Source organism: Cygnus atratus, chromosome Z, assembly GCF_013377495.2.
Source record: "Cygnus atratus isolate AKBS03 ecotype Queensland, Australia chromosome Z, CAtr_DNAZoo_HiC_assembly, whole genome shotgun sequence".
NCBI classification, from domain to species: domain Eukaryota; kingdom Metazoa; phylum Chordata; class Aves; order Anseriformes; family Anatidae; genus Cygnus; species Cygnus atratus.
The window spans coordinates 2,483,663-2,499,100 of NC_066396.1; the positions used below are offsets into that span (position 1 = coordinate 2,483,663).

The window sequence follows — 15,438 nt, forward strand, 5'->3', positions numbered from 1 at the left end:
GACGCCCACACTTCAGGGGGTGTAGGTAGTGTTCATGCTTCTCGGTGTTTTCCATGGTGGTGCAGCGTGTAATATCTGACAGGTCTTTCAGGCTTGGAGTAAAAAGAAGGTTCAGACGATGTGCAATAGTTGCTGGCTATCGTAATACTAGTCGGTTATAGAAATGTTGTAAAAAAGCAGGTTTTGAAATTGGCGTCTCTTTTTCCCCCTTCTCCATCTCCTAAAAATCTACTCCATCCACAAATGGCTGTTCGGGAGCAGTAGTATTGTCACACTGTTTTCTACAGCAGAACTTTCCCAAATGAATGCATTTTTAATAAGCGATAAACAATTCAGAAATCTGTAGTCTGTCGCTGCAGGAACTAGGGAATTTTAGTTAAATTCTTCAACTTTGGATGTCTTGTTTATAGAAATTGTGCAATTTTTAAGTCCAGACTTGTAGAATACTTGAGTACCCAAACTGCTATTGTTCCCAAAATATCCTCCTGCCACGAAATTGCTGTAGCTTTTCCATACGCTTAGCTTGTTTACGTGCTCAGAAAGGATAGCCTTTGTATCCAGTTGCCAAGATGCTGGCATAAATCAGCCCAAAAAGGCAGACTCGTCCCACTTCATGTGTCATCGCAGAAGATGCATGTGTTGGACGAGTGTTGCTGAGTAGAGCTGGACAGGAGCAGGTTTTAAACAAATTTCTGTGAAGGTTCTTGAGAGCTGAGCTCTTCTGCACTGGAACAAAACTTTGCACTCTCAAAGGTGTTTTGTGAAGAAAGCAAAGGCAAAATCTCTGACTTGGGGAGATCAGGAGGCTGAGTAAGGACATGAATCTGGCTTTCTGACGTGCTGTATGAGTGCATTGACTGTCAGACTTGTTTTTTCCATTTCCTCTGGAAATTCCTGGATGTTAGAGATGCGTGTTGATGGAAGTTGTTGTCGAAGCTGGTAGAGCTACTTGTGAAAAGCAGAAAACCATTTTGTTCTCACTTACAGCTCTGCCACGAATTGTATTGTGAATATGAACAATCTAATGTTAGTTTAAGTGGTGTTAAACTATGTTACAGGGTGTTTTAAATTATTGTAATTAGCCCATAGGGTTATGACCATCTGTGGTAAGGGTGGCTTTTGTTTCCTCCTTACTCTGGTATCTGCACGAAATATTCCACCCAGAGGATTTTATAGAACTAACCGGTTACCAGCATGGTAAGTATATTTGCTAACAATTATTTTTGATTTCTTTATTTCAGATAGCAGTGCTTTTTCATCATCAAATCCGCACGCTTTCCAGATAAATTTTAACAGTTTGTACACGGCTTTGTGTGAGCAGCAGAGATCCGATCAAGCGACTCTTCTTTTATACATGCTTCTGCATCAAAATGGCAACGTACGGACATACGTGTTGGCACGAACGGACATAGAAAATCTTGTAAGTATCGTTCTCCTTGCCCTGTACTCCTTGCGAGGTGTTGGTCCTGGAAGCTTGGGTGTCATCAGCTGCCGGTGTCCCCCGTTTTATTGTGGGCGCAATAGGATGCTGCGGCAGCACTGGTTCTGGATTGCTTACCCCTTCTGGCTCACTCCATTAGGCCATCTCAGAAGTATTGCAATAAACATGTGACCGAAGTAAAAAAAATAATATAAAAAATAATAACGATAAGGCTAAGCTGTCTTGCCTCTTTCTCAGTGCCACCATTAGTCTGACCCAGGTCGACTCTGCTGACCTCTAAGCATACAAATGGCTTCCAGGGTTGACCCGAGTCTGGAACTCAAGGGGTACTTGGTAGATTTTATAAAATTGCAACTGTAGCGACCTTTTGGCTGCTTTAAATAGGATTGTGGTTAATAGCCGCTATAACAGACACCTGCTACAGTTTTTTGTAGGTTATAAAGTAGCTTCTGCTCCCTGCTATGGTTAGTGATGTCACAAACCACTTCAACAAACCTTACTTACTAAATAGCATTCCTTTAATAAGATAATGGCTGTCTAGGGGAATTGGGAACAGAATAGAGGACCTTTTCCATTTTAATACGTGAAATCCTGCCAGATAATTAGATCCCATGCCTGTTTGATGGCAGATATGGAATGAGTTTGGTCTTAATCCAAGTTCTAGCAGATGTATTGCTAAAAATCAGAGTTGATAGACACCACTGTTGGCAAACTCAGGCAGGACGGTTGATACTGAATTGATGATTCAAAACTGAACTCCTGTGTAGTCTGCATATTATCTAGGGGTGGAGTTGAGTCATTTTGTATAAATTCTGTCAACAAATCATCATATTTAATTTTCTCGGCTGTTGAATGTAGTATGTCAGGTTTCACAGCTGCTAAACACATCAATTTGCTCTAGAGAGGCAAAGGTTAGGTCTGTGCATTGCTTTAGAAGTGTGGTATTTGATATATTATAAAGCTCCCCGAAGCAGCATGAGGTGCGTATGTTAAAACAGCTCAAGATGCAGGGACTCAGATACTCGGCAATGTGCGATATTTGATCAGTTACCTTTCCTCCCCCCTCTCAAAAGAAAATAATAAGAAAATCGTGGAAAATTACTGTCAATATTAAACGCTTTACTTTCTGGCGAAAGCTGTGAAAGCTGAGAAAAGCATTACTGAAATGTCAGCGGCACGCTTGGGTTTTCCTACAGAACCGTGAAGCTGTCTGCCCTGTCTCGTGGCTATCCTAGCCTTCACGTTGCTCTTCGTGCAGCCTGGTGCTTCTTGTTACTGACACGCTGCTGCCATCTTTTACAACCTGGTATTTTTATTATTATTTTTTTTTTCTGGACTAGTAAGGATGAGCTGTAGCAGGCGATTGAGAGGAGCGGTTTCAATTGCTTTATTACACGGGCCGAGCCAGACACAAAAGGGATTGGGGTTGGGGAGGTTCCTGGGCAAAGAAATCATGGTCTCCCATTACAACCCTGCAGTTAAAAAAAAAAAAAATAATGGAGAGAGTGTATAGAAATGTGTGTGTGTGTGTGTATATATATATATACACATGTTGTATATACATATATATGTATATATGCGTGTATATATATGTATATGTGTATATATATACACATATATATATTTTTTTGCTTTAAAATTAAAAAAAAAAGATGTGAAGGCTTACTGTGGGAAGCTTAGAAAGCTAACTTTGAACGGAAAGGACTCGCACCTTGCTGAGAGGCGTGCTAAGAACTAAAGCCTGCAAGCTGAGAATCCCCCAGCTCAGAGATACAGGAGCAAACCAGTTAAGGTAATAAATTCGGAGGAGGAAATTGCTGCCAAAGCAGTGCTTTCTGGGGGTTTCTTTGAACTGAGGGCGGATGACGTTTCGGAGGTACGTGGCTTGATCAAGCATAAGTTAGTGGGCTCTTCATACAGTGCCAGCCGAGTGAAGTAAAAGGGGCAGTGACATACGAGAGCAGGTCAGCATTCAGCTGAGCTCTCACCTTAAACCTGCGGGGGTTCTGGAGGTTGTTCCTTTTTCCTGTCATTCAACACATTACAACGTTTATTGTCCGGTGTTTTTTTTCGATTGTTTTGGGGTTTTCTATATGTTCTGGGTTTGGTGCCCAGGAAGCATCACTAGCAGATGTTCTTCGGCATTTCCTAGGGTGGTTTTTTTTGAGTTTTATTTGCTCTTTTGTAACTTCAGTTTCATTTGTGAATTGATTCGGTGCGTTTTTGTTAAACGTTATAATAGATTGGTTCTGCTTGCATCCTGACTTGCGTATAAATCCACCTCTGTCATTTGCATGTAGATGCCTTTGTTTTCTTGCCTTATCATTGATAATGCAATATATGTTTTTTTTTTTTCTTTATAGCAGTCTTTTTTCTTATAATAGCAGTCTGTTTGGTAGAATGAATAGGGTATGTCTCCCATGGCTTATAGCAAGTCACTTTGTCTAATTTCATAAAATGCTTGGTTTAAATATCTGATGCTATTAGGGATGTTCATGTCCGGAATTTGGCTACGAAATTAAACGTGGTTGCGAAGATTCTCCAGGAAGTGGTGGGACTGGTGAAATAGGGGCCAATTAATGCATTTTTTCATAAGCATAGTGTCATGGTTTGTGGATGGGAAAATGTTGAGCCTTTTCCTGTTTGTAGGAGCAGTTTACACATGCAGTGCCAGGGGAATATCTACTCGTAAGAAATAAGCTATTCCTATTAAATATGTCTTGCTTTGGCTGCCGACCTATACGTTTTACTGCTGCTTAACACAACTGGATTGAAATAATGCATAAGATGATGACATTAACTGATGGGACGTCATTTATTTTTTTTCCAGTGGCATAAATTTGTTTAAGCAAGGCACTGGTGTTGTGTTTCATTGTATACTAAAGAAAAGCTATTTTAAAACTCTTTGCTTGGGAAACTGTTCCTGACCTCTGACTGAACACAGCACCTGCAGTTTACAGCGTCTGTTTTTACCTGCCCCATGTTTTGGGGATTAAAAGTAATTTTTTAATGGTGGCTGTACCTTACTGGTTAAAAGCTCCTCCTGGTGAAGGAGTGTTAATAATCCAATAATGATACTTTAATGGCTCCGAACAAAAGGGCCCGCGGTACAAATAGAAGTGGTTATTGTATGCTTTTTTTTTGCAGTTTCATTCAGAAATCATTCATTGGAGGGTGTGACTGCACATTCAGAAGATCAGGGTATGCCAAGGCTTTTTGAATAAAGAGTTGCATCACTGTAGTTTTTCTTTAAAAAAAAATTAAAAAAAAGGAAAAAGAAAAAAAAAAAAAAAAGAAAAACACTTATTTGCATGAAAGTTCCTGGATGTAGCCCTCATCTGTTTGGAAAAATGGGCTAGGGAAGTTTTCTGTTAGCCACAAGAGTGAGTATGTTGCATCAAGCATGACTAATGCAGGGTCTTCCCAGTACGTGGCTAGCCCATGCCAGTGCGTAAGAAGATAGATATAGAAGTTATAATGTCCACGTATAACATAAAAATGCGGAAGTGCATTTTGGTTACAATTCCTGATAAATCTTAATGTAACTAAAACTCTAATTCAGTCTTGCGTCCTAACTCTTTTTTATTTAAATGGTGGTTTGCTGAACAGCTTGTCCTAAAGGAATGTGTACCTCAGCAATCAGTATACGAAGGAAGAAGTGCCTGGAGGAGGAGGAGTGTAGAAACTGTGTGCGTTGATTTGGTTTCCGCCTGGACGTGGCACGGAGAATTTGCCATTTGCCTCCTTCAGTTTGGTCCCATAGGTAGGATGGATGAGGGAAGTCTGAAAGAGCGGTGGAAAGGAATGTAGTGCGTAAGGCAGTATATTCCGTGTAAAAATGAACGGAGGATTATTTTAGAGCTGCCTAAGGATCTAAGAAGGTGTTCCACTGCTTACCTCTGCAAAGGCTTTCGTTTTTCTCCCTGTGAAGGCAAGTCGTGAATGCGCTTCTTGAGTAGTCTTATATCGTGTCCTCCTCTGTGCAGCTCACCGTCGTGCTTGGACTTGGAAATGGTGTTGAGCTTATGGAACGCAAAGCTACATACGGTATAAATATTTCAGTTGGAGATGGTCGGAGCGATGGGCTAATGCAGTGATGTTTGTCTCCCATCTCCCCCACCCAAGGAAAGGAATGTGTGTTCCTGCCACACGCCAAGCACATGCTCTAGGGACACGCTGTCTTTCCGTTCGTCTCAAGACCTATATTCACAAAACACAAAAATATCGCCTCCAGTTTTAACTGAAGAGAGATGTTTGGGAAGGATCCTTTGAAAACGTAAAGGGAGGAAGTTAGCAATGTGTAAATATTATTTTTTTCTCCACTTTTGCTGTGGTATTGTCTTGACCCTGGCTAAAGCATCTGTCAAAAGGCTTCGTGGCCTGCAGCACTTAGCTCGGTATGGTAGGTTTTAATAGAAACTGTCGTGTGTTTAATATGTTCCAACTGCTTTGGGACTTGTTGATTGTAACAGAACATTCTGGTGATTTCAGAGGGTCATGCAGCACTTGGAGTCCTGGCCTGTCACCAGAATAGGTTTCACATGATTCATCCTGTTTCACTCGGCTTGTTTTGAAAAACAGCAAAGTCTTTAGGTGTCTAGAATCTTCTTGGAATGAATTCTGCATCTCATTCCCTATCTTGGAATTAGGAGTTTTCTCAAGTTCCCTTTTCCAGGGTATTCTGTGATTTAGGCCTATTTCTGCAACGTGGGGAAGCCACGTTGTACTGAGCCAGTGGAAGGCTAATTTTCAGTTGGTAAGAGGACAATGTTTGCATCTGGATTAACTTTAGACTAGCATTCAGGTATGCTTGCAGTTGCAATGAAATCTCGTTTTCATTATTATTGCAAGACTTTGGCTTAAGCTGTTCATCCTGGTGGAAATGTTGCAAGACCTTGGGCTGAACTCTCATCATAATGTCAGTTCTCTTTGGCTGCGTATTGTCTAGAATTAGAAAAACAGGCCTTTTCTAGTCTTAACCCAACCCAAACTGGTTCTTTTCTGGGATTAGCTCCACACACCAAAATGGGATCTGAATTTCAGGTCTTAAAATGACCCTGTGCACCTCGACTTTAATATGCCTGGCTGTATTTCATGAGGAAAGTCATTTCAGACCAGGCCTGTGCTAGCAGAAATGGTTAGAAGCAATTGTTTTCCTGTCTGAACTGTTGAAAATCTTGTTTAATAATTTTATTTTCCCATAGTCTAGGAGGGAACTAAAGCTTTCAGAGCCTACAATAACTAGTATGGCTGGAAATCTCATTTATTAGGAATTGAAATTCCACGTCTCACCACAAGAAAGAATTTGTTTAGACACTCTTGTGGAGACAGAATAAAACAGATGGAAGGTGTTTGAACACTCTACGTCACCACTTAGGGGTGGTTATTTCAAGAGGGAGAAATTGCTACGTTATTGTTAAGGGCAGGGTGATACATGGGAGGTTTAGAGTCTCCTCTGTTTATTATCTGAGGTATTTGAAAGACTAAACTAATGCACACGTTTTTCCTTCCCTAAAGGTTCTGCCAATTCTTGAGATTCTGTATCACGTTGAAGAAAGGAATTCACACCATGTTTACATGGCTCTTATAATTTTGCTAATCCTTACAGAGGATGATGGCTTCAACCGATCCATTCATGAAGTGGTGAGTTGTTTTAGTAAATAACTCTTCAGACCTAAAAATTGCTTAAATCTTTATTTACAAAGGTGCATCTGTATATCTCTTTTCTCGGCAGACAGTGTGTATGGGTTGTGTGTGTTCATCCAGATTTGATGACATGTATGTATTTCTTTTTTAAGGACTAATAAACAACAGTTAGAGTCTTTTCAGAACATTCCTTACTGATGTGAAGCAACGTGCTCCTGCTCCGTTTCACAAAGGAGATGCTGCATATACCTCCTTTTCTCTCTTTTTCCGTGTTTCCTGTCACAGGTTAGCATAGTGATAGCATAGTGATAGCCAAGCAGGCTGTCTCAAAGATGTGGAGTGAGAAAATGGAGGGGGTAGAAGGGAGAGAAAAACAGAAAAAAAAAATTATTTCGCTCTAAAAACTTCCCTTAACCAGTTTGATGCAGCCGAAAGGAGTTTTTAGTTGGAAATTTATTTTCCAGACTAAACGTTGCTTCCTTACTTGGCATTTCTTTTCTGTCTTTCTGCTAGATTAGTATCTATTTTATGTTGTCCATGTAATATGATCCAAATTTTGACTAGCTTTGATGGGCCTTGACCATCTGTGCTGGAGATGATAATGGGTGATAATATTCTAGTTCCCTAGCTTCTAAATCTAAGATAACACAGATGTCTGCACTAATTTTATTTACGTTCCTGTCTAGGAGGTGGAAACTGTCTTTTGGGTTTATGTAAAATTATTGACATGCAAAAAGCAGGAAGCAAGTGTCCAGGTATCTAAATAAAACTTTTTTCCCGGGTAAATTTCCAGCCTGTTTTGGAGCGAATTGGCATTTTTTCTTGGTGCCAAATGGTCAAGCCTTAACAATATTTACTCTCTGAAATCTCAGATTATTTTCTGTATATGTATATATATATATTTGTATAGCTCTGTATGTGGAAAGTAAGAAGAGATGATACTTATATCGAATTCCCTGGGAGTACCTTTTAAGAAGCAACTTTTAGAAAGAGCGTTTACGGTAAGCATGCAGACGACTGAAAAATTTTCCTGAAGACTTTCTTCTGCCTCATGCTCATATGCCTTGAACCTCTACATATGCACCATACGTGCATGTGTGTGATATGTATGTGCAAGTTCCGTGTCGCAAGGTCATCTACCTTCTCTCATCATTTGAGCTTGTTGAGGGTTTAGGGTACTCCACACAAGTTTCACTCCTTTCCTCCATAATCTCTTTCCACATTGTTCATTCATTTTGAAGGGTTTACACGTGGTCTTTCAACAAGTTCCTTACTGGATAAGTAAAAGTGGAAGATTTCCCTAACTTGGTTAATGAGGATCCAGCTGTGGAATGAAAACATAAATCAAGTTTCCTTGTCCAGTTTATTCTTGCCATCACCACTAACCCTGCCAATATAGTTGTAGTGCTTTCTGTGTAATATGGATGTTATTTTACTACTTGCATTTTAATTACAAAAATATCTGGTTCCCTTTACCCTATACTGATTTTCTCAGCCCTGCTTTTGCTTCTTCCATTTTCTTCTCAATTTAATCTTTCTTTTACTTAAGACTTTCACTGACTGTCTCTTTTATTCTGTGGCTGTTCCTCCCTACTGCTCACTCCATAGTGCCTGGTGAGAAGCATCCATTTGGTGGTAGTGCTGTGCGGCCAGGATTTAGCTATTTTTGCTCTTGGCTAGGTAGTGAGAGGTGGCTGGGAGGTACCAGAGTCTGCAAGCCTGTGTATGTGAGCTTCTTTGTCACCGCTACTGTCTCCCCTCATTCAAAATTTCCGTGGTATACTCTGAGAGTCACCTAAATAAAACGTGATATAGGTAAGAGAGTTGATGACTGTGATTAAAAACGCTCAGTGATTCCTTTATTTATAGAAAAAATTACGTTCTGTTATACTTTTTAAAAGTTACTGTCTTGATCGGTGGCATTTCTGAACTCTACGGAGGGATATGGGTATCAAAAGACAAATGTGAGCATTGCATCTTAACTCGGGTACTGTTGGCAAACGGATGTATTGGTAGTGGGGTCCCACAGATCCCAGGATGGGGAAGAGACATTGTGCCTCACTTTGCCTGTAAAAAAAAAAAAAAGATACAAAATCATGCTGATGCATCGATTCTCCTCACCTATGCTTTTGAATGATTTAGAGGCATGTTTCCAGGTATGAATGACCGAGTTGCTATTCAAAAAGTAGAGTGTAATGTAACTAATGCCTTAAACTTTCCTACATATTAACTCCACGTGTCCGAAAGTCTGAGAGGGTATCATAGGGAAGCAAAATAGTATGAACGGAGTTGGGAAAACGTTACATGTGTTTTTGTCAAATGTAAACATCCAGCATCAGCTACACAACGAGAATGAGCTCTTGTTCACTGCAAGAACGTACCAAATTTTAACAAATACAGCAGATTATTTTTTTTCCATCGCTTGGGTAAAGTATGAAGAAAAAAGAATTTAATGTATTTTAGGTCAACCTGTTTTTCCCTCTGCTGCTGTATGTTCTGTGTAATGTCCTTATAAGAAGCATGACTGTACGGTCCATTTATGGGCTATTTTCCTTTGTGGTATTTCACCCACATTTATTTATTGATTTTTAAGATTAATTTTAGTAAGCTCAGTTTTATAAATCTTGTGATTATACTGACTGGTAAAGAGCTCAGGAAACCACAAACTCTTTGACTGCTGAAGCATTTTTGTTTAAAATGAATGTGGTCTTAACTGCCTGGAAAATATGATCAAAACCATAGGTCCTGTTCCCGCAATTGGCTTAATGCAGTTAGGTCCCTGTAACCATGTAGAGCTCAGTTTCTTTCACTAATAATAATAATAACAGGGTAAACTAGTAAATGCAAGAATTCCCCAAAGGGCACAGGTATTGGTGATTTTTTCTTTCCTGATTTATGAAACCATAAATAAAAAGAGATCGGATGTCAAAATAACTTTGTACAATACTTTAAGTGGCAGTAACCTATAGCACCACTGTAGTACTTCATGCCGTAGTAAATACCAGTAGACTGTAAATCACAATTTAAGTGTGTTCACTTTTATTGTGTTAAGAAATATCTCATAAGCAAAGTTATGGGAAACTGAGAATCTCAGCGCTTGGTACGTACAGAATTCAGTTCCAGTTCTTTGTGTCTGTATTTTCTGCATGCTGAGCTGTAGGTGTCCACGAGCCTGGTGTTAAAAAGGGTCCTTAATCATACGCTGTTTTCTTTTTTCTTGCAAGACCACCTCAGGTTTGACTTTTCTGTTTTTCCTTTTTCCCTTTTCGATGCTGACTGCAAACAAATGAAGTTATTCCAACTGTGGCACTGATTCCATGTAGATAACTTTGAAATTCAAAATAGTTTCACACTTTGTGGCTCTAAAACCCCAAGCCAGTTGTTTTTGTTGGGTGCGTTTTGTTGTTGTTTGTTTTTAAAATAGCAGATTAAAATGAAATGCTTCCCATTTGCTTTCTTCAGAACGGGACATGTGGGGTAGAAGTGACAGGACTGGTGTGTAGCTTTTTTATTTTGATTTTTTAATTATTTTTTTTTTCCTTAAAGAGTAGTGGACTGTTTCAAGATGGGGTTGTCTCAGAAATGGTAACTCACTGACGTAGCTTTATCTGAAAAGATTGATCTTCTCTGAAAAGCTGCGTAGCTCCAAGGTGGATCTGGAGCTGTTCACCAGAGAGGTCTGCGGTAGGTCTCCAGGCGGCCAAGCATCCGTGAGGTATGGGGAAACCCACAGTTAAGTTTCTCAGCCTGACAGGTTGGATTTCAACGTAGGTCTTTCCAGAGCATTGGGCTTTCTTGGATGAATCTTGAATGACTATGAAGTGTTTCTTGGGGGGTGGAGGTCAAACGATGTCAATTTATTTTTTCTTATGTTGGCATTAAAACAGATTGTGAAAACTCCGAAGTTTTCTGTGCAAAAAAAAAAAAAAATACTGTTTTTTTTTTTTTTGATCCAAGCCTACTGGCAACTAGCTGTTCACGTATTAATATTTTTCTTCAGTGAGACCAGGAAAGCAAAAGCTGTCACTGTTTAAGCTGTTGCAGTTATGTAGTGAATATATACTTAGACTTTTGGTGGGTATCTTTACAAATGTAGTTTGAATTACGTTAGCTGTTTGTACGCGTGATTATCACCCTTAGTCAGTGCAGTTTAAGCTTCGCAGTATTTGCGGGTTTTGTTTTCTCGATCTGCTTTAAAACAGGTGAATTTCCTGACTTCAGGAGTTGCTAAGCAATACTACTCCATGGATATCAGCTGGTTCTCTTTATTTTTTTGGTGAAAAATAGGCCACGCAAAATTTGCTTCAGGTCCAAGTGGATCGGGAGAGGAGTTGGGGATGGGAGCAATGCTGCAAAGCTGCCGGTCCTGCAGCTGCTGGCTGCAGCTGGCTTCTGGGCTAAATAAGCATGATGTTTGCAGTCCACCTCTTGCTTCATTACCACGGTTGCAGAAGCTGCTTTCTGTCCCCACGTCTTTCAGATCTCCCGCTCTCAGCTGACCCCTGCATGATATGGAAGAAATTCGTGTCGATACCTCCCCTCAGAGTCATACCTCTTGCAGTCAGGAGCAAGAGGCTTAGAATTAGTCGTTCAGTTAGAAGGGACCTACAGAGATCATCCAGTCCAGTGGCCTGACCGCTTCAGGGCCAGCCAGCAGCGACAGCGCGTCGATGAGGGCATCGTCCAAATGCCTCCTGAACACGACGGGTTTGGGGCATCCAGCACCTCTCCAGGAAGCCTGTGCCGGTGTCCGACCCCCTCACGGTGAGGAAGTGTTTCCTCCCGTCCCATCCAAGTCTCCCCCGGCGCAGCTCAGTGCCATCCCTGCGCCCTGCCGTCAGGGAGCAGAGGCTGGGGTCTGCCTCGGAACTTCCCTCCTCAGGGAGCGGTGAGGCTGCCTCGGGGCCTCTTCTTCAAACTGGCCGACCCACGTGTCCTCAGCCTCTCCTCATAAGCCATGCCTTCCAGCCCTTTTACTTCATTTCATACATCTGAGCGTCTCAACACTTCTTGGTTTGACATCACTAAGTTGCTGGAGCTGTTTGGGTGGGCTCTTCAGTAGGGTACCAAACGCATCCAGAATCAGAGCTGAGCGCAGTTCGGTGCTCTGAACTCACAACCGGTGATAGATAGCTGGCATTGGTAACACGGCCTTCGTTAAATCTTCCATCCCACTTGTGCATTTTCTGGACTTGAAATTTTAATTAATGTTTTCCAATGAATGACATTTTTACGGTTGCTTTTTTTTTTTTTTTTAAAGTTTTGGTCAGAACTGTTGGCCATTCCTGGAGTGAGATTAGAGCAAGATACACGTTGTCCATGGCTGTAACTATAAGTATGTTCTTGAGCACACTTGGGCAATTTCATGTTTCCCATTAGGAATGGGACTGCACTCTCACCGATGCTTTCGTTGCTGCTTGGCAGTGGTCGAAGCCGCGTGACTTGGTGCGGATGAAATGAAGAAAGGAGCCTATGGAGAAAGAGCCTGATGTGACAAAAACTAGGAGAAATTGGAAAGAAAATGTGGCTAGGACAGGCCACAGTAGGGAAGAGTAGATAAGAGAGTTTGATTAATCGTCATTAGGACACTATTTTGAATGTCTCTTGTACTGCGAAAGAGGTTCAAGAGACAAATTTAGGGTGAGAATAAAGGTGGGAAGTAAATGAAAGAAATGTATGTGCGCATGGAATTTACGGAGTCTAGAAGGTGTTTTCTTTAAAAAAAAAAAAAAAACCTCAAATTTTAAAGATCGTACTTACGAAATATGATCCTCCTCTAGAATAAGGTCTAGAGGATTCTTTTTTCTACTTGGGAGGAGGAGTTCGGGGAGAATGGTGCTTCCTTTACAAAGGGTGGTGGGGTTTTTGTTGTTTTTCTTTTTTCCTTTGAATTCTGCTGTTTCGAATGTTTCCGATTAACCACGTACAGTTCTGTCATGGCTGAGAAGTTGGCTGTGAGATGAACTGTTGGATGCATTTCTTAAAGGTCCCCGTTGTTACTGTGCTATATATTCGGCCTTCATAGGATAGGTCTTCCTTGGCGCTGTGTTTGGAGATGATGAAAATGCTTTTAAAGGCATAGATGAGATTGCTTTGTGGAAGGGAGGGAGGGCTTTATCCCGAATGATAATGAAACGAAACCTTTAAAGCAGAGAGAACCTGTGTCGTGCTCATTTGAGATCTAAGGGCAGAAGTTGATGTATAAAAAGAAGCGGCATTATAGGAACAATGTGGTTTTTGAGTATGTATTTCAGAGAGTATGTGATATAAAACAATTGCCGTCTAACCTCTCCATTCTCGGTACGAATATAACTTTTATTACTGTGTTGTTTGAGTGCCTCTTGGGTCCTCAAAGAAAAAACAGAATGCTGATCATCTTTCATGCTTTACAGATTGTGGTGTAAATCATTCGCTTAGTTTGTAAGGCTTTGTGGGAGGCATACTCTCTGTATGTGAGTTTGAATTACTGCAAAAATTAAGGCTGCTGACTGGAAAAGAAATTCAGCAACATGTATGTTGTAAAATACATCCATTTTGAAATATGAAACTTCTTTCTGCAACTCATTTGAAAGGACTGGTATACAGCATGGGGAGCATGGGGAAAATTCAATACCAAAGCAGACTGATGGAAGAGGAACAAAAAGATCAGGAAGATGATTAGAAAGGGGGAACAAGAACTCACCTGTTGAAGTGATCACTTATAAGTAAAACTTTAAAATTCCTCTTTAAAAAAATGTGCTTTGTTGTCATCTGCAGTGAAAAATGTGACTTAATATTCTTATAAGACTCCTATATAGACTAGTCATGTTCCCCTGTAAGAAAATTATCATGTAATTAATATTTTTTAAATGTCTTCAAACTGTGCTTTAATCTCACCTGTGCATATTTTATTTTTGAATAACAGAATGTGATTAGTAACCAACTCTGTTCACAAATGGTAGGGTTTGTTTTTCTTTGGTTTTGTTTTTAATGCAGCGAGTGATTATAATTATCAAGTTACACACTGGATCTTTAGTATCCTTTTGGACACAGATTTGTTATTGGAAATGTTTTTACATGCTATGTCAATTAGTCCCTTAGCCTCTAATAAAGAAGTGGATTGTAAATATGGCATTGTTTCTGAGAGAAGAATGTATTAATACAGGGAAAATCCCTGTTAAATAAGGTCATCTGCCAATTCTGGGTTTTGATTACAAGGGAATAAATAAATAATGCATAAGGTATCCTTAAAAGTTATTAAGTAGAGTACCTTAAGTTTCGACTATGTTTATGTTGCTTGTTAAAGAGCTTGATCGTTGATCTAGAGAGAAATACTTGTAGCTTGTGAGTCTGTCTAGAATTTTTGGTGATGATTCAAGACTTGCTACAGTTTTGGTTTCTATAGATAAAGACATGAGGATATTTCATGGCAGGTCACATTGTGGCTACAGCTGCAGCATATGCTTTTTGACAAACAACTGGAAATTTTAAAAGAAATAAAAATTCAGGGTTTTGTTGCATGGTGACCCAAAATAACAATAAATGGAAGAACTTTCCTGTCCAATTACCGAATGCAAATCTTAAGGGAGTAAAGGTGCTTATGATGGTGGAGTATCAGAAAATGGTAGTGGGGTTAAACTGTCAAAGATGGTAAACTGAAAACCAGGTTGAACAAAAAAGCTGGCACTGGGATGTGCAAGTTGTGGAATAACCTACCTAGTGGAAGGTTGATTGCTCAAGTCATTTATAATAGGACTAAACAAAGATTTTCACTACAGGCTCTAAAGACCGATCCTGTTTTGGCAATAGTATGTGATAACTCATTTCTTTCCCATTCACATACAGTTCTGTGATTCATAATTTCCGTAATAGTTATAAAACAAACCAAATTAGTATGTAAATGCGTTCAGTGTGTGTAATGCTATGGGGAACAAAAGCCAACTTTAGTGGCTGATGGTACGGGTTTCAAAGATACTAGAATATTTTCTGTTTATAAGCTCAAGCATGTCCTGTCTCTGTCTCAGCTGTAAAACACCTCTGTGTGTGTTTCTGTTCCTTGTCAAAATACAGTGATTTGGCAATACGCAAATTGAATATTTGTAATTCAGAATGGTTTGAACAGATCCAGACTCAGAGCTAAACAGGAGAAGCTGAGTTAGTAAAACTAACTCTTCGTCTCCTGTTTCAGTATCACAGGTAAGGGAGAAAATACGTACATACGTTATATACTGCCTTTGATATAAGAATGTGGGTAAATTGACCATTAACAAGAAAAGTGGTTCACAGAAAAGGGGAAAAGCTCCATGTAGCTGAAGGAAGGGCACTTGGCCTGCTCTTCCTCTGCATTTCAGTCATGCTGGTGGTAAACTGGG

General features: G+C 40.1%; 1 protein-coding gene across 12 annotated transcripts in view; it reads left to right on the top strand.

Annotated features, from left to right (window-relative positions):
• DYM (dymeclin) overlaps window positions 1-15,438 on the top strand; it is a 207,801-nt gene that overhangs the window by 73,558 nt on the left and 118,805 nt on the right. For 11 of the 12 annotated variants that reach the window (XM_035559898.2, XM_050716166.1, XM_035559891.2 and 8 more), the window contains 2 exons: window positions 1,242-1,420; window positions 6,959-7,084. In XM_035559898.2, coding sequence (XP_035415791.1) covers window positions 1,242-1,420; window positions 6,959-7,084 — 305 coding nt within the window. The remainder of the gene's footprint in view (window positions 1-1,241; window positions 1,421-6,958; window positions 7,085-15,438) is intronic. The other variant, XM_050716168.1, reaches the window with a different exon arrangement.